At 39.7% G+C, this 27,355-nt stretch overlaps 1 protein-coding gene across 2 annotated transcripts; it reads right to left on the bottom strand.

Moving 5' to 3' along the window:
- TRUB1 (TruB pseudouridine synthase family member 1) lies at positions 1-27,355 on the bottom strand. Of its 2 annotated transcripts, none has more exons than XM_088169372.1 (8): positions 27,180-27,355; positions 25,394-25,486; positions 22,050-22,105; positions 8,862-8,943; positions 4,378-4,450; positions 3,057-3,202; positions 1,903-1,959; positions 1-520 (listed from the first exon to the last, which is right to left on the bottom strand). In XM_088169372.1, the coding sequence occupies exons 1-8, from the start codon at positions 27,319-27,321 to the stop codon at positions 306-308; spliced, it is 864 nt and encodes a 287-aa protein (XP_088025498.1). In that variant the 5' UTR covers positions 27,322-27,355; the 3' UTR covers positions 1-305. The 2 variants fall into 2 exon arrangements, with proteins under 2 accessions (XP_088025498.1, XP_014728031.2); XM_014872545.2 differs by having other exon boundaries at positions 3,063-3,202.

Below are 27,355 nucleotides of genomic sequence, written 5' to 3'. Positions count from 1 at the left end.
TTGTATAAAATTTTTTTATTGATGAATTCGCAACAGCAGCCATTTTGCACCCTGAAAGTTCTTTGAAAGTCTATAAAAATTTGGCATCAGTTACAGTGTGCAAGGAAAAGAAACAATCAAGAAACAGTTAGCAGTGGATATTTTCAGTGCACATTCTAACCCCAGGAAACAAAAGAACCATTTCTCTTGTTTTGCAGTTTGTCACCTTCCCAGCAGAGACTTGTAGATTTACACAGGAGGCGAGACAATCCCAATCCAATCTTAAAACATCTCAATCATTCAGTCTTTTTCCTTGCCCCAACTTATCACTTATCCCCACTGATCACAGCAGTTTCACCAGAATGCTCTGTCTTCAATTTTTTGCAAGCTGGCTCTCCCAGGAGCAGGGCTGTGCAGAGCTCCAAGGACTGAGCAATTTCATCAATTGTCCACTTGTCCTCCTGCAGGGCGTGCTCCTCCAGTGTGAACGGCCCCTGCTTGGTGCGGATCAGCTCCTGCACTGTGGCACAGGTGGAGAGCTCTGGAGCAAAGGAGGAAAGAGGGATTGGACAACGTACATGGATAAACTTTCAAAGTGTAACCACTTCCAGCTCACTTAAAATGTATTTTTGTATGTAGCCTTTTACATTATTCTGCTTTGTTTGACAAGAAAGGTCATGAAGATTTATGAGTCGTTTATATCTTCTTGAATTTGACCCAAGGAAATCCTTTGATTTCAATAGCTGTCCAGTGTAGTAAAGAGTTCAGAATCTGACAGAAAGCTATCAAGAATTTTCCCAGATTTAGATCAGAATGAAAAGTGAGGAAATAATGTCATAAGATGTAAGCAGAACAATCTGCATTCTCAAGTGACCGTGAACTATTTTTCCACACCTTTTGAGGCCTTAGCACTTCTTGCCTTCAAGAGGTATTTTTAACATTTTTATCCTGTGCTGCCTATCAGGATAACAGAAACTAAGATAAGGAAAAATGAAAAATATACACAAATGCTCTCCTATGTTCAATAAATACAAGTAGGACGTAATTACCTATAAAGAAGCTACAAAACGTAACAGCAACAAGCACTGACTTGTAAGCACATGGGTACGCTAAAATATTATCTCCCATCCTTTCTGATGCAGGAAGGTTTTTATTTCATTTTCAATTTTTGAAAAGAAGCCTGCCATGGACAGACTTTACCTTGGTTTGTCATTAAAGGGCTAAACATAAGCCAGTATGCTCAGAAGGCAGTAACAGAAACTTGGACTTGCCTAAGCACAAATAACAACATTGAAATTCAAAGGGTTATCCCACATTACTTGCCTTCTTGCAAATGTATCATTTAAAAAAAAAAAAAAAGAAGTTTGAAATGGATTATCTATTCTCCATCATGCAGTTTGATAGATACAAAGCACAAGACAAATATCCCTGTGGGAAAGCAAAACTATTCACTGTTCAGGCAGAGGAGAAAGAAAACACTCGAAAAATCATCACCAGTGTGGAAGTCTTTCCAGCAGATAGGGTTTATTATGTGCATGGTAATGTTCTGTGCAATCTGTTTTCAAAATGTGATGAATAATGTTTAAAAAGACAGTATCTTTCTTTTTCTCATCCTTAATCTGAGTTAGCTTTAACACAAGAAAGAGGGGGGAAAAAAGTCCCCCCTTTGCCTTGCATTATCTTGCTCAGTGCTATTGCTTGCTCCATTTTTATCACCTGGCCCCCGAGGTCCCTGGCAATTATTTAGCCATCATTCCCCCATGCCCCCAAGGAAATTACCTCAGTATATAAAAACAAGTGATAGCACTACAATTCTGCAAAATAACACACAGGTCTAGTTACTTGAGATATACAAAATGACAAAATTTTTCCACGAACATACACTTGTTCCTTGCATTGTCATGGGGTTTTTTTCATGCCTACCTTTGCCAATGTCATTGACCAGGCTCCTGACATAAAAGCCACCACCACATTCAACATCTGGAATGTTAAAAGTGACATGGTAAATCGTCAGTGCCACGTGAAATCTACTTCACATAGAAGCCATGCCCCCACATAAATGTAAAAATGCGCCAAGCAAACAACCCAGTGATAAAATATTTATAGGATGCAACATCAATTATTCATCCTGTAACATATGTGAGGGTGAAATTGCTAAGCTAGACAGGAGGGAAAGCAAATAAAATGGCAACTGTACTAACTCACCAGAATTTAAGTACCTGCTATGGTATGTTAGCTTCAGTCCTATTCATTTTAAGCATTTCAGGTTGATTCATATTTCTAACAGTGAAAGCAAGGTATTCCAAGTATAGCCTAAAGTGACTATCAGTGCTTTTCACATACTGCAGACATGCAGCTCCATTAAAATTTTAAAATTCACCTTTAACTCTCCCTACTCTCTCAGCCCTTCCCTTCCACCTCTGCCAGTGATTAGCTACTTGTCATCCAGCCATAAAGGGCTGAAGTCACACAGCACTGAGTTCTGTCACTCATACCTGCTCATCATAAACCATCCAGTTGATCACAGGAATAGGGATCAACTAGGCAGACAGATCAATGCAAGGCATCATCTTGACTTTACAGTTGCATTAAACATTTACAAGAGTCTTTTTTGGTTTATTTATTAAGATGCTTCTTAATGTACTACCCAAGTTTCTTGATGAATGACAGAAGGAGGAATAAGATCCTGCCCCCTCTACAAGAAAGGGGTCTGACAGTAACTGAAACTGGTCCTGGGAGAGATGCCAGCAGGTGTGGGCATCCGTGTGAAAGAATGGCAAAGTGAAGTAAGCAGACCTGAGAGAGGAATGAGAGGGAGGTTGCAAAATCATGGACAGATGCAAATAATCCCCTGACCAGTCTCTCAGAATTTTCCCTCACTGAGAGATTAGATATAATCAGCTTAACTTAAAACCAAAATACGGTGCTTTTAATACAAAGTGAAAGTCTCTGCACATGGGCTCACACCAAAATAAGTAGCTGAGTGAAATGAAACCCATTTCACTCTCTTAGTCCCATTCTGAGTGTAAATAAACATTAACAAGCTGGGAGCATTGCTCTATGTAATAATCTTTGACCTTTACCCAGCGTGAACAGTGGTGGCTGGAAGTGCTGGAGAGAAAGGCTGTACACTCTCACTGGCCGGGCAGGCTTTGCTTCCACTGCTTCCCCTCTCTTCATCAGAGTTGAAAGCCTTTCTCCATCCTTCTTCAAAGCAGAATAGCTGATCAGACAGAGCATGAAAATGCATGTCATACGGTCGTAATAGAACAGGCTTCCCATTCTCCAGATCCTGGTAATATTGTACTAGGGCAGCACACATTTTACTGCCCTCCAAGTACTCACAAAAACCCACAAAAACCCAGCAAGTGTTGCTGAAATCTCTTGAACACAGAATCACCTCATTTACCAATAGCTCCATAAACCAGAAAATAAGAGATAGCCCTGTATTTCTCTCTTGCTGTAGGGATTTTAAACCATTTTATCACTCACTTTGCAGTTTATGAAATAAAAGAGTTTCTATAAGGTTACAACACTCGCAGCTGTCTCTAACATCCCGTGTCTCACAAGTCAGCAGGGCATTCTCTGTTTCAGTGTTATGTTGAGCTGAGCACTGGGAGCCACTCAGGCAATTCCTCTAATTCTACATTGCAGCTTTCCACATCAAGGTCTTTCCTGAACAGCAGGTGCTACATTCTAGGATGTTTAGGGAACCACTACAGAACCACAGAAACTGACTTCATTGATTACATGGAACTTTATCCAAAGCTCCAGCTTTGGTCACAACAGAAGGATGACCATAGAAAAATCCAAAAGGATCTTGCTCACAATATTAGAGGGCAATTTGGAACAGGTCACATGAAGCAGAGCACATGGGCATTACAGGGCTCACACAAGAACCACAGTAAGTGACACATGGCAAATGCAAAGGAAAGCACGTTAGCTCAAATCACCATAAAAGCCATCTGTCACAAGCCAAGTCATGCACACTGCCAGCTACTATGGCTCACCTGACCAGAAGAAATTTGCTAAGCTACAGAAGCTCAGTCATTAATCACTCATTCATACTCTAAGTTTTCAAAAAACTAATTCAAAGTCATTTAAGGCACTTCCACAGAGATGTCAGCAAGACTGGAAGACAGAAGACAGGCCCTGCAAAGCTGCTTAAGACTTTTGCTACTTTACATTTACCCAAAACACTCACAGAGTCCAGGTCACCATTTGTGCTGGATCTTCAAATGGCCACGACCTGCACTTGCAAATGTTAAACTCCAGACTGCCTGGCCTCTATCCTCGTGTCAAAATGTGTCTTAATGCATCTGAGAGAACTGACTTCTGCTGGCAAGTCCTGACAGCCAAACACAACTGTCAAGAGTGTCTGAATATCATGGAACTTACAGTGGGGGAACTTGCATGATGTCCCCTGTGAACTTCTGCAGAACATTTTCAAGATCTCCTTTTGTTACCTGGTCTGTGGAAAGATAACAGTCAGTATGTTAGCATTGATTATTCACATGGCACTAATAGCATCAATCACATTCTGCAAGCAGATATGAATTCCCTCTCTTCTGAATTTAGATGGGGTGAAAAACACCAAAGAAAAGAGATAAAAACCAGATTGTAGGTTGGTTTATTATCACAAAAGGAGTGGAACAAACTGTCCAAGGTGATCAGGACAATCTGGATACTTTCAGAAGAGCAGAAATCCTCCTTAATGTTTTCTTTTGTAATTCTCCTGTCTTGAGGCCAGAAATTCATCTTTCTTGAAAACTATATAAAAGCTACAACATTTGAAATATTCTTATTTTTTAAAAAGCACAAAAAAAAAAAAAAACTGCACACTTAATCCTGGGAACTTCTCTAAGAGAACCTATCTGCTGGGAAAAAAGCAACTTATTTTGTTGTATTATTAGAGATTAAATTTTGTTGATTATTAGAGAACAAAACCACTGGTGTAGAAAAAGACTTTATCTGAAATGACACATCAAAATTTCCCTGTCGAACAACTAACCTGGAAATGTCCTCTGAGGTATAGTTATATATTAAGTAAGGCAATTTTACTAACAAAATTCTGTAAAAGAAAGACAGCTGGTTTAGGCAATGTACTTTCTTTTAAGAGTACACATAGACATCTGTCCCACTTTTATTGGAAGGCTATAACCTAAGCAGCTGATTGCACTGGTCTTCTGAAGCTCTATTCAAGAGATGACACTCATCCCTAATTTGTTTAGAGAGTGCAAACATAAGACCTGTAATCACAATGCACTTCAGTGCATTTCTAATGTCTAGGATTTGACTAGTCCTATTTCCTCCTAAGTTATATTTACTTAGTGTCATCCCTGCTAAGTGAACAGCATTCTGGAACATAAACCAACCGAATTTATTCATCAAGCCTTTGCTGTATTTTGAAATAGACCTTTACTTGCAAACCTTAAAAGCCGGATGTACTTCATGCTGTAAGTAAAAAAGATGAGATTTCTTTTTGCAGCAGCTCTGGGAGATGATCCTGTTGTTCCTCACTTCTATAAAGCACACTTTGCAGCCTCAAGAGCAGATGCTGTCCCTGGGCCCAAGCAGCTGTCCCAAGATGTGTTATTAACAGCAAGGTTTCAAGGCACAAAACTGAGATGCTGAGAGAGACTGATTTTCATCAGAATACAGGCTAGGAATAACAAAATCAATTGTACAGTAATTCTGAATCTTCTGAAGTTTCTTGCATGGTTATTTCAATCTTCTTTCTATTTAGCCAACAACAAAACTACATGGTGGAAAGCATGGTCAATATGACCCAGCTCCATGACAGTGATCCTGTCAGCCTTCTTGTGAACCCCAGCCTGCTTCAGGTTAAAATTCAGTATTTAAGACCTAAGCATAAGTGCCCCTTGGAGTTCTCCTTCCCATCTTCATCCCATGAACTGCATTTGTGGCCAGGGCATTTCATGAGACACCTGAGTTCAGTTCTGGCTCTGATCTCATATTCCCTTGACTGAGAGGTTACATGCTGCCTCTGAGGAAGCCACTCATGACACAGCAACCTCTGTCTCAGGAGAAAAAAAAATCCCCATATGAAGAATGATGCATTAAGCCATTAACAAACAAGAGCTGTCTTGTGTGTCATCAAAGTAAATACTTACAGTGCTTAGCACTTGCTAAAATTTGGTGTGCTTTCGAGCACTGGTAACTATCGACTGATTTTCCTGCTACAAAGGGAGGAAAATAAAGTTACCAAACCAAAAGGTGCCAATTGTGCCCCAACCTCAAAAGCCTTCACTGAAGGGTGATTCTGCACTGTGCTTCTTAACAAACTACTCCAAAAGAGAACACAAGAATTATCTGTGACAGTGTACCAGAACTTCAGCAAATGACCTCAATTCAGTCTGACCCAGCACAAATTATTTTAAAAGAGCGAAGTAGAATCCTGAAAGGACTTACTTTCCAAATTATTCAGGTAGCTCTATTAAACATATATTTCAGCATAATCATCAGAGACCTGAGAAAAGCCTCATTAATTCTGCTCTTCATGTCTGGATATAGCCTGTAGGCAGCTGGGAAGAAGTGGGCTTCAGAATGTACATTCCTGTACACAGTTAAAAATATTAAAAAAGCTCTCCTAACATTAATATGCTCAAAAAAGCAGTAATGGAATATTAAATTCTACTTGCTTCCAAAGTCAGCATCTGACAGCCTGGCAGCAGTATGAAACCATAACCTAATTTCACATCAAAATGCAAACTCGTTGTCTGGTAAGAAACAAAAAGCTACAAGAAGTTCAGAGGGAGTTAAAAGCAAGGAGCTCTCTTCAGTACATCCTGACATTGTGACTAACTGTACAGTCTGCTTCCTAAGCTGCTGTCTGGGGACACTTTGAGGACTAAAATGTAACACTTGCTTAGAGTTAATACAGCTGGCAACTTTCTGCAGGCACTTTCCTTCTATGTTCCAATGAAGTCATTTAAGAAGAGTTTTATACATCTTGCAAACTGGTTGAGTACCCTTTCTCTGCACTAAGGCCCAATCCTGGATGATGTTGGCACTGCAGGATTTATATTCCCTTGCTCTGCTTCTCCAAGGACCCTTGTAGGTGTCAAAACTGAAAATCAACTCAAACATCTGATTTGCCTCTTCTTGGAGTACCTATTAGGGTTAGAAATTAGGGTAGGCCAAGGAGAGTCTCCCGCAGAAAACCAAGCTGTTTTGGAAAAGACACTGGAAAAGATGAGAAATATAAAACATGTAGACACCATGGAGAGCAAAAAAGGAGTATCCATGCTCTTTTCTTTCTGAAGAAATCACATTTGACTGATTTGCACCAACATGGAAAGCAACTCAGAGCAATGTCACGAGCGCTTCTTTCAGCTGTCAGTTTTGACAAAAGGAAACTGCACCCCAAACTGCACTGCCCCAGCATTGCCAATGCTGCTCTTCATGAGACCACGTGATGAACTGAATCATGCAACTGATCTCAGCTTAAAATGACAAGCAACTCAAGAAAGGTGTATTTTTAACCAAATCAGTTCCCCAGGCACACAGTCTAACAGAAAGGTAAACCACCACAAGAGAGGTGGTGCAGGGGTGGGAGCTGCTGTAACAGGAGCTGCCAGGGAGAGAAACCCACACAAAAACAACACTCTACATTCTGTCTGCAGTAAACAATACAAAATGAAAAAAGCAAGACTAGGGTTTCAAAAACCGTGTTTTTATTTTTTTTAATTAACTGACCATGGAAGTTGCATATATCTGAAACGGTATTTCACAGCCCAAAGTGAACAAGGATCTCTGAATACTTCTTAGCACAGCATAACCACAGAATTCCACTTTGAGAGGTACAGATAAATACCAAGGAAATGAATCATCACTTCATTCAACCATCATGAAGTATTGGCAACTCTAACTCCATGTAGATGCTCAGACTTTCAGCAGCTTAGAGACTTAGAACTTGATCCTGAAGCATAAATAAATGATCCAACATCTCTGAATAACACTGCCTAGTAAATAACACTATTTAGAATGTGGACATTATTGCCTGCCTCCTGAGAAAAGGAAAACTGCAAAAGAAAGGAGATTGGGAGTGAGAAGTGAAATCCTGGGTATCCTGGGTTTCTTCTTCATCATGCCATTAAAAAAAGATTATTTAGTTCATGTACCTATTACCAGGTACAAAGAATGTCAGACCTGTAGAGTTGCTAAGCAACTGGTTACCTATTATTTTTAAACTTCCTTTCCTCAAGGTTGCGAAAGAACTAATAACAAATATATTTGCTGTGTTGCTACACTGTTTCCAAGATGTCCAGCAAGGCCACAGTCAGGATGAGTCCTGAAGCCTTAAACCCTTGCACTGTGCTCTGTCAGTCAGGAAATTTCATTTATTAAAGATGCAAGCAAGACCAAGATCTGGAAGATAGCTATATGCAGAATGTAGTTCATGCCATCCTCATTAAATGTTAAGCAGTCTGTAGGTGAAGTGGTGTCCTAGAGGGAAGACCCAAGTACTTTATTCCTCCACTGGCCTTAAAGGGTTTTACTAAGAGAGGACTCCTGGGACTACACTCTGAGAGAGGAAAATGTTACTGGACACAGCACGTCATTTGTCAGCCTGTCAAAGATTTAAAATGACACAGTCCTGCCCAATTCTATTTCCTCCCTCCTAATCTAATGCCTGGTTTGTTTTTTTTTTTTTTCAGCAGAAATGAACACTTGCATTGGACATAATTGCATGAAGCTGGTTTGAATTATATGAGCATTGAAGTTGAAGATGAAATAATCTTAGTTTAATTTCACATTTAAACTTAATTCAGAGTCCCAAACATCTCTTCCGTTTTCCTATTGCAGAAACCACTTATGCCTACAAATTACATCAAGTGTATAGATATATTTATACTTACCATAAGGTTTTTCTTCAGTTACTTTTCCTGTAGCATCTAATGTATCAGTAGCCTTGCCCAGCATTCCAATGGCAGTGTATTTCTGGGAAGGAATAATAGAGATTAGGGAGTCAGGTCTTCAAGGTTGTTTCTTAGGATTTTTCTTTTTTCTTATTTTTTTAAAGGTAAAGACTGCAACTACCAATTACTTCAAATCAGAACAGGAAGAATACTGCCTAAGTGGTCAATTCAGCAACTTTTGGTAAGCAAAAGTGAAGATGAAAAGACACGGAATCAAACAAAAAGTAAATCCTGCATTACATGTGCCTGTGATTTTGGTTTAGAAACCCAAGGAAGAAGCAATATGGAATCTTATTTTTGCTATAAATATATCAATACCATAAAGAAAATAATAGGGTAGTAACATCAAAGTCTCTGTGGGGCGTCATATGTCATGGCTGAAGCAAGAACAGAGTAGTACCTTTCACAGTACCTTTTCTGTTCTTTTTCACATTAAAAAAAGACACAAAGACTTGTGAAAGCAAAACACCCACTGCCAAGACAAAGTATTACAATGGTTCTGCCAAGAAATGCAGGGATATGCAGTAGCCTGAAGCTGCAGTTTTGAACTCCTGGGATCTGGTAAGGACCTTGAGACCAGCACAAGGAGTTCAAGGTCATTGAGTAACATCTCTGTTCTTTATGAGTTCTCTGAATATTAGTTTCGGGGTTTTTCAGAAATTTTCTTAAAAAAATTCTTCAGTGTATATGTCTGCAGTTTGCAAGAATGAATCAGCTACACCAGTAGCTCTTATCCTTACAGCATTTCACCTGGTGCCCTCCTTTACCACGTTTTCACCCTAAGAACTGCCATGCTCCAAGCATCCAGCACAACCTACTGAAGCTGACAGAAGCTTCCCTGCACCAGCTGCTCCATGACTTGTGACAAGGCTGTCAACACACCAAGGCTCACTCTGTAACATGAGTCTGAGTCAAGCTCAGGGATACCATCAGGTATTATTACATCAATGGTTTGACCCATTGCCTATCCCATTCCAGTCCCCTCAGCTTCCCTATGGTAAGTCCACAGGCCTTCAAATAAAGCCTGGGAGAGAAAAATCAAAATGTTCCACTATTTCCCAGTAAGTTTCCAGTGATTCTCAGCTGAACTACTACAAATTTGAGGATGCATCTTTTAGAAGCTGGCTGACCAAACTCTACTGGAACACATCCAAACAGGCATAAGCACTAACATTTTACTCTGAGATGCAATGCATCCTGCTTCATGTACTTGCAAAGTACAAACAAGCTCAAGTAATAACAGTGTAGGCATATAAATCACACCCACACCACTGGACTAGTAAGACATGCCTTGATTTTGTTCCATGTGACAACCTGCCACTTCAATGTATTTCTTCAAGCAACTGCTGCAAAATGGAAGCAGCAGAAATAGTCAGACAAAAGGCAGCGGAGTGCAGACTTTAACATAAAAATAACTATTCTTTGCTTACTTCATGTGCTGGGTTGGGCTGGGAAATACAGAGAATTTTCTTCATATTAGTTGGTATGAGACTATGCTTTGTATTTATGCTGAAAACAATGTTGATGACAAAGATATTTCCATTACACTTATTAAACTGCCTTTATCACAACCCACGACTTCTACCTTTTTTCTGATTCTGGCCCCATCCCACTCCTAGGAGTGAGCAAACAGCTGTCTGGTGTTTTAGCTGCCTGCCAGGTTCAACTACAGCACCACATCAGGGCTATGTTTTTCCTGAATATTGCAGATGTCTGATAACTCTGCAAAATTAGGTATTTTAAAATAAAATTCTTCAAGTTTTCACACTTGTGGAATTTATGAAAAAAGAAACGAAAGAAAGAATGGATGAATGCTGCCCGACAACAAATATTTAAATAAACTTTAAGATGCATTATCTTTTACTACTATATTAGCTGTTAGGACCATAAAATTGACTGCTTTCTGAGACATTTAATGATCTGGTTCTGAACATTTAATAGCACTGCCAGAAAGACACTATTCAGCACCTATCCTAGAGGTTAATAAAAACATGTGAGCAGATCATCATTATCCTAAGCATGATGAATGATCTTAGCAGTTCAGTCAAATTCTAAATCTGAAAATTTGAAAACTCACACTCTGCCTTCTGATGTTTCCAAAGCAAAATACTCATACTACTTCAGTTTAAATTACTTCCTTTCCTTTAATTCTGATTTTAGCTATCTTGCTTTAGGCTGTCTGTTAAAATAACATGTTGTATTTGACCTGCCAGCAATAGAGAGATAATTCTCTCATCTGTTAAAATGTAAACACAAACTGCATGAACAATACAGTCCAAATCTCAATATTTCCCCTTTAATTTCTGCAAAAAGAGCAAAAGGGTTTGCAGCTTGTAAAAAGAATGACCTTAGTCACAAATCCCCATTCCTTCCAGAAGCCTTAAAAGAGTCACAAAATACTCAAGCCAGCAATGCAATAATCCACAAAGAAGACTATAAGGTCAGGAAATTAAGAATTGCAGTTGTTTTATGATCAGTCTCTGGAGTGCCCTTGGCTATCTACAATTATATATCATCATTCTTACTTGCCACTGGATAAGGTTTACTTCTTCCCCTTTAGTAAGGTGCAGAACCTGGAGGTTGTAGAAGCTAACATGAGAGTCCAGAATTATTTGTGTCAAAATTCAGCATTAACACTCTTTAGAGTCACACTCACACTGCCCTCAGAAGCACCCAATGGATTCTGAGTCATTTAATAAGTGTTCAGTGACCTTTTCTCACCTGTGTTGGCAATCATTTATTTCTTCCAGTCTTATGAAATACATCTAGGGGCATTCTCCCTGTACTCTCAAATTACAAATCACTGCAGGAACACAGACAGCAACTACTCACAACACTCTGCCTTCAACCCACTCAACTCGAAACAAAAAAAGCAAGGTAGTAGGTGTTGCAGGCAGTGGCAAAGCCTGACAAGTGCAGACTGTGACAGAAAGCGTCCCTATACTGCAGCTCCTCAAAGAACACCCAGCCAGTCAACAGCCCCTACATCCTTGCCCTCTACTCATTTCAAGAGACCAGGACCCAAATCATTTAAAGATTAAAAGCAGCACCTCAACTTCCCTACAGGATTGCACAACATGCGAGTGCAGCACATTAAAAGCTGAGATCCAGCGTTCCCAGTCACGACTTGCAAGTGCTGCAGCACAGTGCATTAATTCCAACACAGAATGGTGGGCTGGTCCCAAAGCAGAGCTTCACAACTGTACAACAGTACCCTGAGGACAAACAGACCTTTCCAAAACTATCCTGCATTAGGGAATGGCTGTGTCTCTCAGCCAGTCAGAAAGCCATTTTCTTGAAAAAAAGAAAACCATTATAGCAAGTGAAACAAAAGGCAGCCAAGTGACCAGAAGCCCTTGAGTATAAGCAGCTCCACCATTCACAGCAGTGAGAAGACAGCCTTAAGAAGATACTTTACAGTGACAATCCACTGCACTCTGTCAATGATAATGCACAAACTCTGTCACACGGACTGGGGGATGTGCTGGATGCAACCCCAACAGACCAGACACACAGCAAAATGCTTGGGTGGTCGTACATGTGCACCATACCCATGACCAGAAAGAAACACACCACAAAAAGCCAGCACTGGATAAAAAATATGGTTATAGGAATCTATAAGAAACAAAATACAAATCTCTAATAAATCTCATAGGTCTTGGGAAGAGGAATTTTGTTTTAGTGTCACAGGACACAGTCAACATTCTCACAAATAATAAACCATATGTTTACCATAATATTTTTATTAAGAGAGTAGCTACAATTTGGATTTTTTATTTTCATACCAGTTTCAGAGAAGTCCTTAGACTAAAACAGGAAGAGAAAAAACATCCATAAAAAGAGAGAAAATAAAGGCAAGACTTTATCAGCATACATATTTAATGGAAAGGGGGAAGAAGAGGAGAAGGAGGAAGAATCCCCTCCCATATCAGGGACTGCACAGCCAGCAGAGCTTTCAGCTACACAACCCCACCCAGGGGGGCTCTAGGAGGCTGAAGCCCCTGGGCTGACTGCCAGGCATGTCTGCCCCACTTATCAGTGCAAATGCCAGACAGATCATGCAACAGAGCTTCTCAGTTTTAACTGTTGAGACATCAAGGTTTTATTTGGAAAGAAGCCAGGGACTTGAAATCTTAAATTATAACGTGTTTTAAAAGCTTTTTCATACATGGAGAAGCAACACTTTAGAAGAGCTAGACAGAAACACAAGTAATTATGAAACAAGGTCACCAGTAGCTGTCAGGAAGATTTTAAGATGGCTCCCACTACAAGAATTTCCCAGGCAAGCTAGCTCTCTGGAAGAGACAGTTCATAAGAGTTCATCCAAGGATGACCCATTTTCTAATCACAGCAGCAACTGAACACAGAAGTGTAAAAGGAAAATAAATAAATTAAGGCTACAATCCCCTGTGCAAGAGATTGAAAGCTGGGAAAGAGAAGTCATATTCATGAGAAACAGAAATTCAATTTATGTAAACTGATGTCTGCATGTGGCTAACAAGTTTGAACAGAAACAAACATAAAACAAGTGCTCTAGAGAACCTGATGGAAATTAGGGGGAGCACACAGCAGGCAAGCACTGATCAGAATTAGCGCTCCTGTGCCAAAACCATTTGCTCTGCACTTACAGATTTATAGACTTAGGCCACTGAGACAGTGAAGAGGCCTTAAACTCTCAGTTTTGTAATGACATTCAGTTTGTGTTCAATGATTTCTAAAGCACAAACAACCAGCTCTGGATTTAATATTGACAGAACTTATTTTGCTGTTTGTACAACATTAGCAGCTACCAGTGGTTTCCAGTATGCTAATCATCCACCAAAAACGGAGAAGTGCATGAGGTAGACAAATAAGCTGGAAAAAACCCCAAGGGTTGCCATAGTTTCAATTATTTTCCAAAACAAAGCACTCTCACTAAGCAGATTCCAATATATTAAAAGCACAGAGCCCTAATCTCTTAAAAGCAGGTTGCACAGAGGGCAAAATAAAGACTGCAGGATGAGGGAGGAGTTTCATGTTTTACAATAGAGCAAATTCAAAATTATCAAACACCAAACATGACCTTTTGATATACATAAACATTTACAACTTCTCTACCATTCCTTTTTTTTCTCCTAAAAGAAAAAGCTGACTTTGTGCTAAGCTTGCACTAAATTGCATTTACTGCTAGATGCTGTAATTGTACTGTCACTGCTGAAGAACTATCTGATCTTTACTTTGTGGACTAACAGGATTTTCTGATCTCTTATGTCAGCTTATTTTAAAGAGTTCAAACATCATGGGATGACTAGATTTTTTATGTGAAGGAAGGACTAGAACCTCCTCTAACATGATCCCAACAGAAGATACTTTGCCTGTAACTCAGAGAAGCTTCAAGGTGTTAGCTAAAAACTGAATCAAATTTAAATTCTGGAGTCAGAGGGAATGCAGGAAAGGGAGAACAATGCCAACAGTAACAGGAACACTGCATCACCTGAGATAACACCAGGCCACACATCACCCACAACCACAGTGCAGGCTCCCAACATACAGGAGGGGATGCAGGTTAATGTGCAAAGGTGGCTGTTTGAAACCCACAGTTTCTTTATGCAAACATTTCTGGCAACTGCTCTCTGGGGAAACCTCCTTCACTCATCAAAATGTCTCAGGTTGGATCTTAAATGTCATCCTCAGCTTTAATACCTGTTCCATCATTCTGTCCTCTAGTACCCATATCACAGATAAAACAAAATAAAGAGAGATGACCTCCAAATTCTATCTGAGAACCAGGGTTTCAAGGAAATATATAATTCTCTGCCCAGAAATAGAAGACAGTCCTTCCAGAAGGGTAAGACTTTATAGCTACATACAAAATCACAGATAAAATTAAATGCATGAAAGCCTTTGGCTGAATTCAAAAGCATTGCTAAGGCCAAGATGCAGCAAATTTCTAAAAGGCAGTGCTAAGAGCATCTCCAAATCATTAGAAAGAACACTAGGGAAAATAGTGTAGAATGGCTAATCTAAATTGGTTCCCATCCTTTTTATTTTCTGTAATTTTTTATGAAGAATGGAAAAAAAGCCTTGCCATGTTGCAATCTTGATTTTATTAATGAATCCAAGCAAGAACTGCACATGAAGCACAGCCATATGCACAATTATAGAAAGGTCAAGATGTAAGAAACCAGCACTGACCTTGTGAATGGAAGAACAGAAAAATCACACCAGAATATGCTCTTAAAATATTCAGCATTTGGGGAGGAAAGAGCAGCACAATAGGTGCAGTCTCCTGAAGATTTTCAACAGTTTAAAAAAGAGCGTGAATATTAATAGAGCATGAAGCTGAGCTATTAATAGATTAGGCCTCTGGGGTGAGCATAAAAGAGCACTACACAGCACGTTAAGCCAGCTTACTAATAGTGTCACTGCAGTACAGGATGTATCTATACCATTCAACAGCTTCTTCTTCTACAACTTTGTTTCAGGGATATTGGGCAGGGCAGAAAAGACAAGATATTAAGATCAGCCTCTTCTCCTATGATTTGTTACCAAAAAAGCAGGTTAAAAAATGTATCATATGTTTTGCAGTAACAGGTAATTAAAGATGTTGACGGTGTGTAAAGCCATTTCATCCCTCTAACATTTTAGCCCTTCCCAATTCCTGCATCCCCCACTGTGAACGCTTAGCATTCCCTCAGTGCAACTTGTTTTGTACAGACACCACTTCAAGTTTTGCTAACACCTTCTACACATTCTCAAAACACATCAAAACCAACTTCATTCACGCATTTTCCCAGCCTTCCTTTTATGTAAGCATTTTCCTTTTGACAAAATAAGGAAGACAATCACATTGTCTTCAATGTGATTTCACAAACTGACACTGATCTCCAGTTAATATATGGAGGCATCTGCAGAACAGGAAATTCATTGTTAATGAGGGAAAATAACACACAGGACAGAAGCCAGTGCCAAGTTTGCATACACAACAATGGGTCCCTGAACCAATCTCCCCTGCTCTAGAGAGCTCATGGAGTTACAGTAAAAGCTCCGGTTCTGCAAAAACCTCCTCAGGTGCCAGCAGTGGTTAAAAAAACCCCACCAAAATATTGTAGCAATTCCTAGATGTAGCTGTTAAAGGCTACAGACATTAAGTAGGACAAGTTTTATTGATAGACATCTTTGCACTGTGCTCTCCAAACATATGAGGAAGTATTCCTTGAATGTTTGCACAATAGCATAACAAATACCACGGAATAGAAATGTCAAGACTTCTCTGTCCTATACCTATATTTCAGGAATGTAATATACTTCCTCAAAATGGTAACTAAATGGGTGAAATTAAGCAACCAGTACATGTCAGGAAGAATTCACCTAGCCAGTCTACAAGGACTGAAACATATCCATCTGCCCATGGGTTAACATCTCTCATAAAACAATCACTCCATCTCCAATCTGCCAGTCCGGTTCCTCAAGGAAAACCCATAAAACATCTTTCAAAACAAGCTTGGGAACTAAAATTCATAACTCCACTGAGTTCAAAAAAACCCATGGACTCAATAGAGATATTGGATTTCAGGCACACTATGATGTTATCTCACATTAACCCCTCCATGTGCCACAACATATCATCCACCAGGCTTTCTCCTTCCCCTAGGAGATAACCTTATCATCTCCTTCTTCCCTCTTCTACCTGCCTTGTAAGGAAACAATAATTTCTTTGGCCTTGAACAAAGGCGAAGTAGTGACATTCTGTGTAGCTACAATCCATTTTCTTTGAATGGGCAGGTCACATTCTGCACTTTATTTGTTCCCTCTCCCATCTCACTACAAAAACAAATTCTGTCAGAGCCTTGGTTATTTGGGATGGGATACCATGAACAAAGAGGTGTGAGAAGGTAAACCGGTGCCATAAACCACAGAGAGAAAAATGACAAGGTGCTGCAGATGAAAAATTTCTGAGGGAAAAAGCTAAAGAGCAAACAAACCATTTTTATTTTGATTCCTCCAAGACAAATACAGTTGGATATGCTAATACTGCAATTTGAAAACAAAAGCAGATGAACACAAACAAGGGATCTGAAGAATCATCAAGCAAGCAGTAATAGCCCTCCTTGCCTTGTGCCTGGGAGCTTGGCTGATCCATTGTGAACAAATTCTTGCTGCCTCACTCAGGCAGCTGAGTTAAAACTGTTTTCCTAATGTATTTTATTAAAATAGGTAATAAAATATAGCGTATCTTTGTGGAGCACTCTTGGGGTATTACCTGCATAAATGCTTGCCCACACAGAATTGTTTGTATACCACACTCATAAGCATTACCTACTTTTTACTTCAGAAGTGGTCTCAAAGATACCTATTTCACTAAGCTCTAAACAAATCTGAAATATGCTTAGTTTTAAAATCCACACCTTCTATTTTAGATCTGAGAGAGGGCTTGTGTAGCCAAATACCTAGTTTTCTGTATCATAACAATTAGTCTAATAAAATTATTACCACTACCCAAAAATCCTGCCCTTCCAATGTTAAAAATAACAGAATCTGAAAAAGAAAATAGAACAATCCCCTATGCACGGTATGAATAAGTGGGTTTGGTTTCACCAGCTCCAAAAGAAAGCACAATGAAGGACAGAGCTCAGCTGGTGATACCCTAGAGAAATTTTTAAGACTAAAAGTAAGAGCACACACCACCAAGAGGATCCCTTGAAAGGAAAGTCAACTCAATTTTCTTGCACTTGCAAGTCAAAAATGAAATGGAGAAAAACACTGAAATAATACTGAAAAGAAAAAGCAACAAACCAGCACAGTGAGGCCATTTAAAATGAAAATTAGAATTTCAAAAGAAATAGCACTTACACCATCATGGTGTGCATGTCAATGTGCAAACACACAAATGTTGGCAGAAGAATAGAGGTCTCAGAGATGCCGAGTTCTTATAAGCCTCCTGAAAACAGACAGATAAGAGGAAATAAATCTATTGCAGATTCCACTAAGAAGGGTCCAGAGGGAGCCCCACTGAATTACTGGATACCAAAAAGTCCACATGGGGCTTTGGTGTCTAACGAGCTGTAAACAAACAAAGTCACAAGTAAAGGCTTCATTAGTTTTCCTCCTTACAGAACCACTGGATGTGCTCTCAATGTGTTATTAATTCATTGAACTCACTGCCAAAAGATGGAAGCAAAGGACTTAATTAAAAAAAAAAAAATCATGGAGAAAGCTTAAAGTTTGAGAAGTTCAGGGATGTAAGTAAAAACTTTATTCTTAGGATAGTAAGATAATCACATGAGTTAAAGAATTAACCTCATTTTTGGACACTTTCTGTCCAGTTCTGCAGGATCTGATGCCACCCCTCCAGAGAAACAATTTTGCAATACACAAACTCTAATCCCAGAATCACACTGCAAAAAGTAATTTACATCTCTCAGAAGTTCTGCTAGGTGTTGAACCAATTCCTGCTCAGACAAGCCCTCTCTCACACCACACAAGTGTGACTGGCAAGATTTAAAACGTAATCATTGATCTAGCACTCATTTTCTATTCAGGATTCATAAGAACACAAATTTTAACTATTATATGAAATGAAAGTTGTCATATATCAGGTCACAGATGTATCTTCATTCAGCCCATAATTCTTGTTCCTTTTCTAGGCTTTGAGTACACTTGGTGTTTGGGTTTAATCTACCCAGAGGTTTTGGGTTTTTTTGCATAGCTTCATTCTAGAGAAGTCACAACTTTTGAGATTAAATTTTCTATTTTAACCAGTCATTGCCCAAGCTTGTGCCACCAGTGCAAAGTACTCAGAAAATTTCCCTCACATTTAGCACTTGGGAAGGTATTTGTATGTGGACCATGACAAAAAGTTGCATCCTCAGATAAAACCAATACCCCCCCAAGCTTTCCACACATGGAGAAGCAGTGGATGCAAGGACAGTTTGATGGATGGCAAAGTTCTTCATTCACACTAGTATGACTAAAATTCTCTTAAGGCTGAACCCAGGTGCTATGTCACTGAAAAATAAGCAAATTAAGCACAGAACTGAAGTCTGAAAGGTTCAGTTATCCATAAAGGCTGTATGTGTTGGGAGACATCTCCTCCCAATGGAAAGTATTAGATTAATGAAGAATTTGATTGCTTAGTGCCCTTTTTGTTTTGTTTTTTTTTCTCTGATTAGCACAGCATCATTTCCCCCATTGCTTCTATGTAACAGCACATTCCTGCACATGAGAAGTTTTAAACCGGACTACCACTTTGGAAACTGTGCTGCCATTTTCTAAACCATTTTCCCCCAGAAAAACACACTTCTACATTGTTTTTGAGACTGAAAAGCCATACCTAAGACTGAATTGTTCAGAAACAATTTACCATAATAAATATTGGTCTACTGCAATTATGTTAATTTTACTGGTGAAGCATGAAATATTTTCTCCTTCTACTTTATTTATTTTGCCAACATGTAAAAAAAAAAATCTTTAAAAATCCTAAAGTGCAAAAAGTCCAAACAAGACCAAGTGCAAGTCCCAGAACAAGAAGAAAAGGTGATTCTCCTACAGAAGATTTTTGAAATGCTCAGTATTTAAATTCCAGATCCAAGAGCATTCAGCTTCTCCCTCTCACTTGGAACACTTGAAACAACAAAAAGCTAACAAACAAAAGCTTAGCCAGCTTGTACATATTTTTATTTCTGGACAAATATTAATAATTCAATGAGAAATCTGGAACACTAAGCAGGTATTGCCCTTGGCTACACATTTCTGTTTGTCTTGAGTTTATTCCTAAGGAGGCCAAACCAATTAAGAACTCAGTTTACACATCAAGAGTAACACTCCTTGCAGAATGTGAGTTGCACACCAAGGGATAATGCTCAGAGCTGCCACACAGAGTCAGGAAAGTTTCACACAATGTTTGGGAAAAAGTCAGAGCCCGTCCAAGTCCTGGCAGAGTCACCATATGGAGTTTACTGCAGTACCATACATTTTGGCCACTCCACATAGCTCTGCTGCCAGCAGTGATAGACTGAAGTGTTTTTTTACAACATGAATTCCTAGAAGCAAACAGTAAATCCTGGCCAGAGAGGGTCAGACAGCTCCTCTGAATCTTTATAATAACAAAAGAAAAACATCACATTTCAACAAACACTTTAGCATCCAAAATAGTGGAAAAACAATTAAATAAGAGTGTAAATTTCAAGCACATGGCGTGGAAAGCAAAAACATACTCAAACCTATTTAGTCATGAATTTATCTCTTGATACATTATGAGATGCTGCTGTCAGTGTGGTCAAAAAACCCAACAGGCAGACATCTGTGAGAGATGCTTCAACTTCTTAAGCCTCACAAATCATTGCATGCCTAATTTACTGAAGTACAAATAGAAAATAGAAGGCTGAGACAGGAAAGGTTCCAAATAAATGCTGCAGATTTCATACCTGGCAGGGATGTCAGGTACCTCACACTCTCCTCCAAGGAGGAGAACACAGGAACAGCTGCAGTGGAGGAGCTGCTGAGCTCTGGAAAGATTGATCTTTGCCTCCCTAAACCAAGTGTCCACAGCCCACAAGGATGTAAGGGCAGGGATGGACCTGCCTGAGGTGGCTCACCAGGCTGCCCCCACTGCACATCTCCCCTCCCTTGCCCCTCAGGAGCAGCTCTAAGCCCCTGGGAGCCATCTGGGAACAAGGTTTGGCTGGATAACTCCGTCATTGGCTACAAGACTTCACAGTGAAGTCATCAAGAAACCTGAGCATACCCTCTTCTGCCAAAAATGCTGAAAGTACTTCAACCATCACAGCTGTTTCCATTGTCAACCTCAGCTTAAGACCTAATTCAATTGCTTTACTTGTTTTTAAATCAACAATTTACATATTTAGCTGTGATGACTTAATTTAGCTGAAGTAAATCTATGACTTCTTTTAACTTTAAAGTTCTTTCAAAGGAGGTATCAGGTGGTAACTGCTTACATTTCCACTCTATATCCAGCTGTTTACTGCATGCTTCAAAACACAGATGCCTCTGAAATTCACTCATATAAACCAAATGTAAACCCATTACAGCCAGTGCAAAGACTGGCACTGCCTATCCCGAGTTTTGGATCAGACTCTACAGCTATGTCCTTTTATCCCGGTTGTTTTCTTTTCTGTCAAATTATTTGCCTCTGAGTTGAACTGAAGATTGTCGACCACATTCTACCTTTAAGCTATCAGTTCAGCAGCTGTAAAAGATCTTAAGTGTTCAGACCAGAAGAGAATGGGGGAAATGGCAGAATATAATGCATTATTGACTTTTCCTGCATTTAAGATAAGATTTAGAAGGCTTAATTGATTTCTACATCTGTCATTCTTATCTAAACTTCTCATGTAAAGATAACGGCTAAAGCCACGGGATTTGATGATTTGACTTGCGAGGAAGGAATCAACACTGGGATATTCCTTTTGGGGGTAATTGCACTTTTTTGTGTATGTAACACCTACAATCTAGGGGGTCACCAAAGTAAAATTAACACAGTAAAATTAATCAATACCAGCAATGAACAAAATTTCTATCTGTCAAGGCTCTGGTCTGGATTCGCTCATGCAGTCAATTGGGTGTTTGCTACCTTTGGCTTCTCACATGAGTCTATTGATGTGTTTGTAGAGCATCTACAGCAGCAGCAATGCAATCCAAAGCACTCTAAAATCCAAAAAGTGCCTGTTAAGGTCTCATGGTATTTACGAAGACAGAAAAGAAACAAAGACCTCTTACTTCAACTAAATAACAATGAAGTTATCTACACATAAGGAAAATTACCAAAAAATTGAACCGTCATCCAGAACTAAATCCCCAAAACATCAGTTTCAGTGCCATCTTCATAAGTTTTTCTTTATTTTTTTTTAGTATACTAACTAGTATAGAAATCTTCCAGTAAAATGGTAATTTGGTATTGATGAACATTTTGTAGAAAACCGAGACAAAGTTTTTTAAATAACCAGTCTGGATGTTAAAGTCTGAGTAGCACATTTCTGACTAACTGCAAAAAGGAGCTGAAGTACACACCTGAGCTAACCGTGCAGCACAGCTGACATATTTGTATGTTGGTTCAGCTCTTCACTGACAGGGGAAAGAAAACCAGCAAATAAAACCCCCCACTAATACAAGCCATTTAGCATTCCTTACCTTGGAACCTGCCAACATAGTTCCCAACATTTTTGTTCCTTTTCCAATACCAACCACTGCAAAGACAGAAGAAGAAACGCTGCTTCAAAACAGCCCTGCAGTTCTTTTTTTTAACACCATTCAATACTAAATATTATGCTAGTCAGAAACTCAGCCTTTCATGCTCTGTTAGCATATGAAGAGAGTCAACACTTTTGAGAAATCATCTCTGATGTTCAAACAACATGGAACTAGTGAAAGGAAAAAAAGTCTAAAGCAAAAGAAAAATAACCTTCATCTATTGTTAAAATACTTTAATTCAATTCCTACATTTATTTATCTTTTAATCACCAAAGAAACAGAGAGTGCAATTAACATTGCCTCTGGTGTGATGAAGGCTATGGCTCACCAGTAACAAATGAGCCCTTCATTGTAACCAAATAGTCCTTTTAAAGGTTGATAGTGACCAAGAGTAGAACAGCCATGACAGCATAATGGAATTGTTTATCAGACTCGTAGAAAGAAAGTAAAATAATCAAAAGGTCCAACTGCCTATTACTGTGCATGTACAGATTACTGTTATTTCAATCTTAACACCAGTATTCTAAAAAACAGCAATCAGTCAGCTTTTCATAAAAGAAAGAGACTGAAAAAGAGCTTTATTTTATATTTTACTTTGAAGCTTTTTACAAGGTGCTTTCCTTTAAAATGCTTTCCTATTGATTTTTTCCACATACAGCAATCAAAAAAAATCTTAGAAGGAAATTAGTTTTGTGTACAACTCATGGAATGTGTAACAGCTTATGTCCTTTATTTTAATAAAATTAGAGGAGTTAAGGGAACTTTCAGAAAATCAGCTTCATGTTTATCAAGAGCCAGGACCAAAAACATCAAACTGAAAATGCCCTTTGAAAAAAAATTATTTTTACTTGTGTTTTAATGCTTCTCAATTCTTATCTCTGAGACTCATTAGATTCCTCCTTGCTCTCAATTACTACTCCTCTTATTCCTGAAGGCTTTTAGTCACACGTGCCCTTGTGCTTGTGCTTTCATGTACCTTCAGTTCAAGCTGCTCCTGTTATTTGTCAGATAGCAAAGAGCTGCAAGAAGCTGAGAAAAAGAGATAAGCACACAGATAAGACGTTATAACCAAGCACTTTTCTTGCAACATGGTGACATAACTGACACTTCAACAGCTGAGCTAAAATTTGCTGAAGAGTGTCAAGAGTTTCAATGGAATAATTTTAAAGAGACATTGAATGCTTTTGTGAACAAGATACTAACAATTTTCTCCATTAATCATCAGCTTATGGAGAATGTGTGTTATTGAACAGTGACATAAACCCCACTTGAGGGACCACATTGAATGTAAAAAGATTTAACTGAAGTTTTATACTTTTTCATGTTTTCTTCTACTGTGGAAGCATAATTCATTACTGCCATATAAAAAATAAGCCAAATAAAATTCCCATTATATAGCAAGAAGCAGCAATGTCCCTAGAATAACACCAAAAGAAGATATTCACCAAGACTTGACCTTGCCTTTCTGTCACATGTCATAGATTACTGGTCTCTGCCTCCAAGGCCCTTCCTCATCTACATTTGCTGTCAGTAAGAGAGGAAATACAGAAGTATGTTTTCTGATAAAGAGCACTGCTCAGTTATTGGCACTACACCTGGCACAGTAAGCAGGACTGTATCAATTAATTCTCAGGAACAAAGTTACAGACATGCAGTACATAAAACCTGGGAGACAGCAGTAGAGATCATGAAAGGTTTCAGAAAATTTAGTATTTCTATCATGCTCCTGTCCATGAGGAAGAAAAGCTTTCTGCTCCACCACTTCATCCTGAAAAGCAGCACACATATTCAGAATAACTTGTTTCTCTTGTGTCCTTCCCTCTCTCCTCATTACCTTACCTGAATGTACAAGAAATCTGGGCACATTCCCTTTCCCACTTCTCTTTTGTCCTTCCAATCTAACTGCCATTGATTTTTCCCTGTGTGTTTTGTATGGCAATGGAATGAAAGATCCCATGCCTTTTTTCAATCCATCCACAGCTAATTAAGGTGATGTGCTTCTCTATCTACACCAAGCACATCAAGCCCAAATAATTTTTGTCATGCCACAGAAGCAGGCTTTGGAGACTGCTGGATATCGGAACAGTTGGAGAAGCAATTAAAAAAGCACGAGTGATTTTGCTTTTCCTGTGGATCAATGTTGTTGACTTTGCACAATGAGAAGCAGCATGCTCAAAGGGAACACCTGTGTTTCAGGAATGCACACTGAATTCTCTAGCGAGTCGCCACAGAAAACAGGATATTTGAACCAAACCAGGCAGTGCTCCATTCTAACCCAAGAATGTCACATTTTGCCATGTACACAAGTGACAAGTTACCAGCTACAGACATCTAGCAACACTTGGAGCAACCAACCTCCTCTCGAAGCTGAATTCTTCCTGAGAGAAGTCATTCATTAAAACTCAGAGCATTTACTTTCAGTGTATACTCAGAGTTGTACCTGTTTCTTTTCAACAGCAAAAACATATTGCTGTTATTTCTCCAAGCCAAGAAGAGCTACAAGGTTATGATTTGAGCAAGCTGTCATCTGCATGTTACTTATCAATAAAACTGCAGGTGAGAAAGCATGATGTGGGAATTATCACACCCACAGCTGAGGTTTTAACACCAGCAACAGACACATCCTGTTCTTTGACAAACAAAAAAAAAATCAATACATGGATTGCTATCAAAATTAAAAGACAAAATATCTTTGAAAACTCTTCTTTGCGAAGCAAGACAGGACAGGTACCTAAAACTTTTTCTGTGCGGAGCTTCAAGAAAAGCAGCAGCTGAATTGTTCTTATACATCTTTCTTTTGGTAAGTATTAGCAGCTCTAAAGGCTCTCTCAAAATCCCAGAATAGCATTACCTTGAGACAAAATAATTCAACAGATTATGATGACTATAAATCCCCAGCTTAAGTTTAAAAAGCCATCAATTTCTCAGGTACTTTACAATTCATTACACAAGAGTTTGTGTTTTCTCATGTAATAATCCAGAAGTTATTTCAGGATTTGGAAGAGGGGAGAGAAGGCATGAAGTTAGAATACAGCCTTCTGTTAAGAAATATGTTACATGCATGTATGTATATATACATACATGTATTATAAATATATATATATATTCTGTATATATGCAGAAGCATATAGGAAGTTTAACCCAGACCATTCTTCCACAGTAATCTGTCCTTCCCCCAGAACCTGCCATGTGTATCCCAAATTGTTCCTCCACCTGACTTCATGCAGGCATGAAAATGCTTCCTGAAATCATATTTTGATGACTATAATTATGTTTTTCATTACCCAGAACTCCTGTGGCTGCACTGTCCAAAGTTCCTCCATGTCCAATTTTCAAAACCTGATTTCTCTTCTTCCCGTTTGTTTGCACACCAGCTTCTGCAAATAGAAATTGAAAGGGAGCATTATAAAATAACCTCAGAATGTAGGAAAAACGGCACACATTTCCAGACTGCTAAAGGAAATAAAAATCAAATATTTAAACTATTAATTAGCAGTGTAGAAATTACGGTACTGCAGAAGACCAATGATTCATTTAGATTTACTCCCAACCTCAATTTGCAAGGTATTTTCACTCACATTCTGATGAAGCCTCACATAATGTTACAAACAGATTTTTGCAAAGTACTGGTAGCAAACCTATGAAGTTTAATTACCAAAGCATGAAAGAAACAGCAGCAGAGTTCCCTATTATATAAAACATCCATTATGCAAAAATTTTATGCTACATAATCTGAGGCAATTTCGATGTATTTACTGCCTTATACTGGGACATGTTTATTTCCATATTCACCGCCCTGTGGAAACTCTGCAGTGAACTGAACTTGCTCATTGCGCCTTTCAAGCTGTCAGTATCCCAACTCAGCAAATTTCCTATACAGCTGATGACTCCAGGAATTTTGCAAAGTCCAATACTCCTTATTTATTAGTGTTAAATATGACAAATGGTCTAAGCTCTCTTATCCATATATATTATCTCTCTGTATATGGATAATAGATATCTATTATCTATCCATTCCACATATATGGATATCTATCCATATCTATTATTCTCCCCACATCAAGGTGTCCCTACACTACAGTTCGCTACAGGCCAAGCACTCACTAGTCTGAAAGTAGGTTCTCACTTCATTAGCAAGTGCCCAAAAGCCCAGACTAGATGATCAAGTCCCCATACCCATTATAAAAAGAATCTAGACCATAGTCACTCACACCTTTGCAATGATCTCACTTTTTTTTTTTCCTTAACATCTGACATACAGAACTTCTCTTTACTCAGAAAGAGCATACCGTGTCCAGGACTTTCAAATTTTTTCCAACACTATGGTTTTTATTCCTTTGGTGTGTCTTTTAAACGGCAATAGGCAGCGGGACTGCAGCAGAACATCGTGCCAGGGCTGTGCTGCAGAGATTCTGCTGGCACCCATTCTGGCACATGGGCACACTGGACCCTGCCCACAGCTCTCCAAGCAGCCTGGCATCCCCGGCACTGCGCCCTGCAGGACGGCATTTGCCTGCTGGGGTAAATCTCATCCCCATCCAACCTCAGGGCTCACGTCCTGCTGTACCTTGGGCAGCAACAGGTGCCTGCCACGAGTGGCCTGTGGTGAATGTGGATCTCGCAGGCCACCGTGCAGTGTGACCAACACTCAGCCTGCCTGGGACACTCTTTCCTTAAAGGCCTCCAAGGACACAACTCCACCACCTCCCTGCGCCACCCACCCCAACGCCTAATCGCGCTTTCTGTGAATAAATTCCTCCTAAAGCTCAAGCTGAACCTCCTCGGGCGCAGCGAGCCACGATGTACCCAGCAATGGCTCCATTCTCCAAGCTGGCCCATGCCACGGCTATGAACTACTACCAAAACAAACAAAAAATCCACAAAGTGAAACTAAACCCGCGTATGCTCCGGCTTTCTGAGCGCTAAGCAAGACGGTGCAGTGTTTTGCTGGGAGTTGTAGCTCCCTCACCCCAAGGACCGCACATTGCTGACCCCATCCCACAGCCGCGCCGGGCAGGGCACGCCTGGCCCGAACACTCCGGATGTGGCGGCCCAGCCGCCGCCGCTCACCTGCCAGCAGCCTCTCCTTGAGCAGGTTGAGCACGGCGGCCGAGGTGGGTCCCTTGGGCTTGCGGACGGCGAAGAGCCCGCTCAGCGAGAAGAGCTTGTCGGCAGCGCGGCCCAGCGCGGCGCCGCCCGCCTCCCCCGCCATGCCGGCGGCAGCGCGCCCGGCCGGGGCCGCCGGG

This window comes from Sturnus vulgaris, chromosome 8 (assembly GCF_052056855.1).
Source record: "Sturnus vulgaris isolate bStuVul1 chromosome 8, bStuVul1.hap1, whole genome shotgun sequence".
Lineage (NCBI taxonomy): Eukaryota > Metazoa > Chordata > Aves > Passeriformes > Sturnidae > Sturnus > Sturnus vulgaris.
The sequence above is the reverse complement of the archived record's forward strand: the minus strand, read 5'-3'. Positions and strand labels throughout refer to the sequence as shown.

Bases quoted from the DNA above. Each gene is read 5' to 3' on its own strand.
- TRUB1 (XM_088169372.1), bottom strand. From the start codon at position 27,321: ATGGCGGGGGAGGCGGGCGGCGCCGCGCTGGGCCGCGCTGCCGACAAG. The intron at 22,106-25,393 runs GTAATGAAAAAC...CTGTCTTTGCAG, and splicing joins TGCAGCCACAGGAGTTCTGG to TGGTTGGTATTGGAAAAGGA. The intron at 1,960-3,056 runs GTCAAAGATTAT...TTAACATTCCAG, and splicing joins ACTGTTCACGCTGGGTAAAG to ATGTTGAATGTGGTGGTGGC.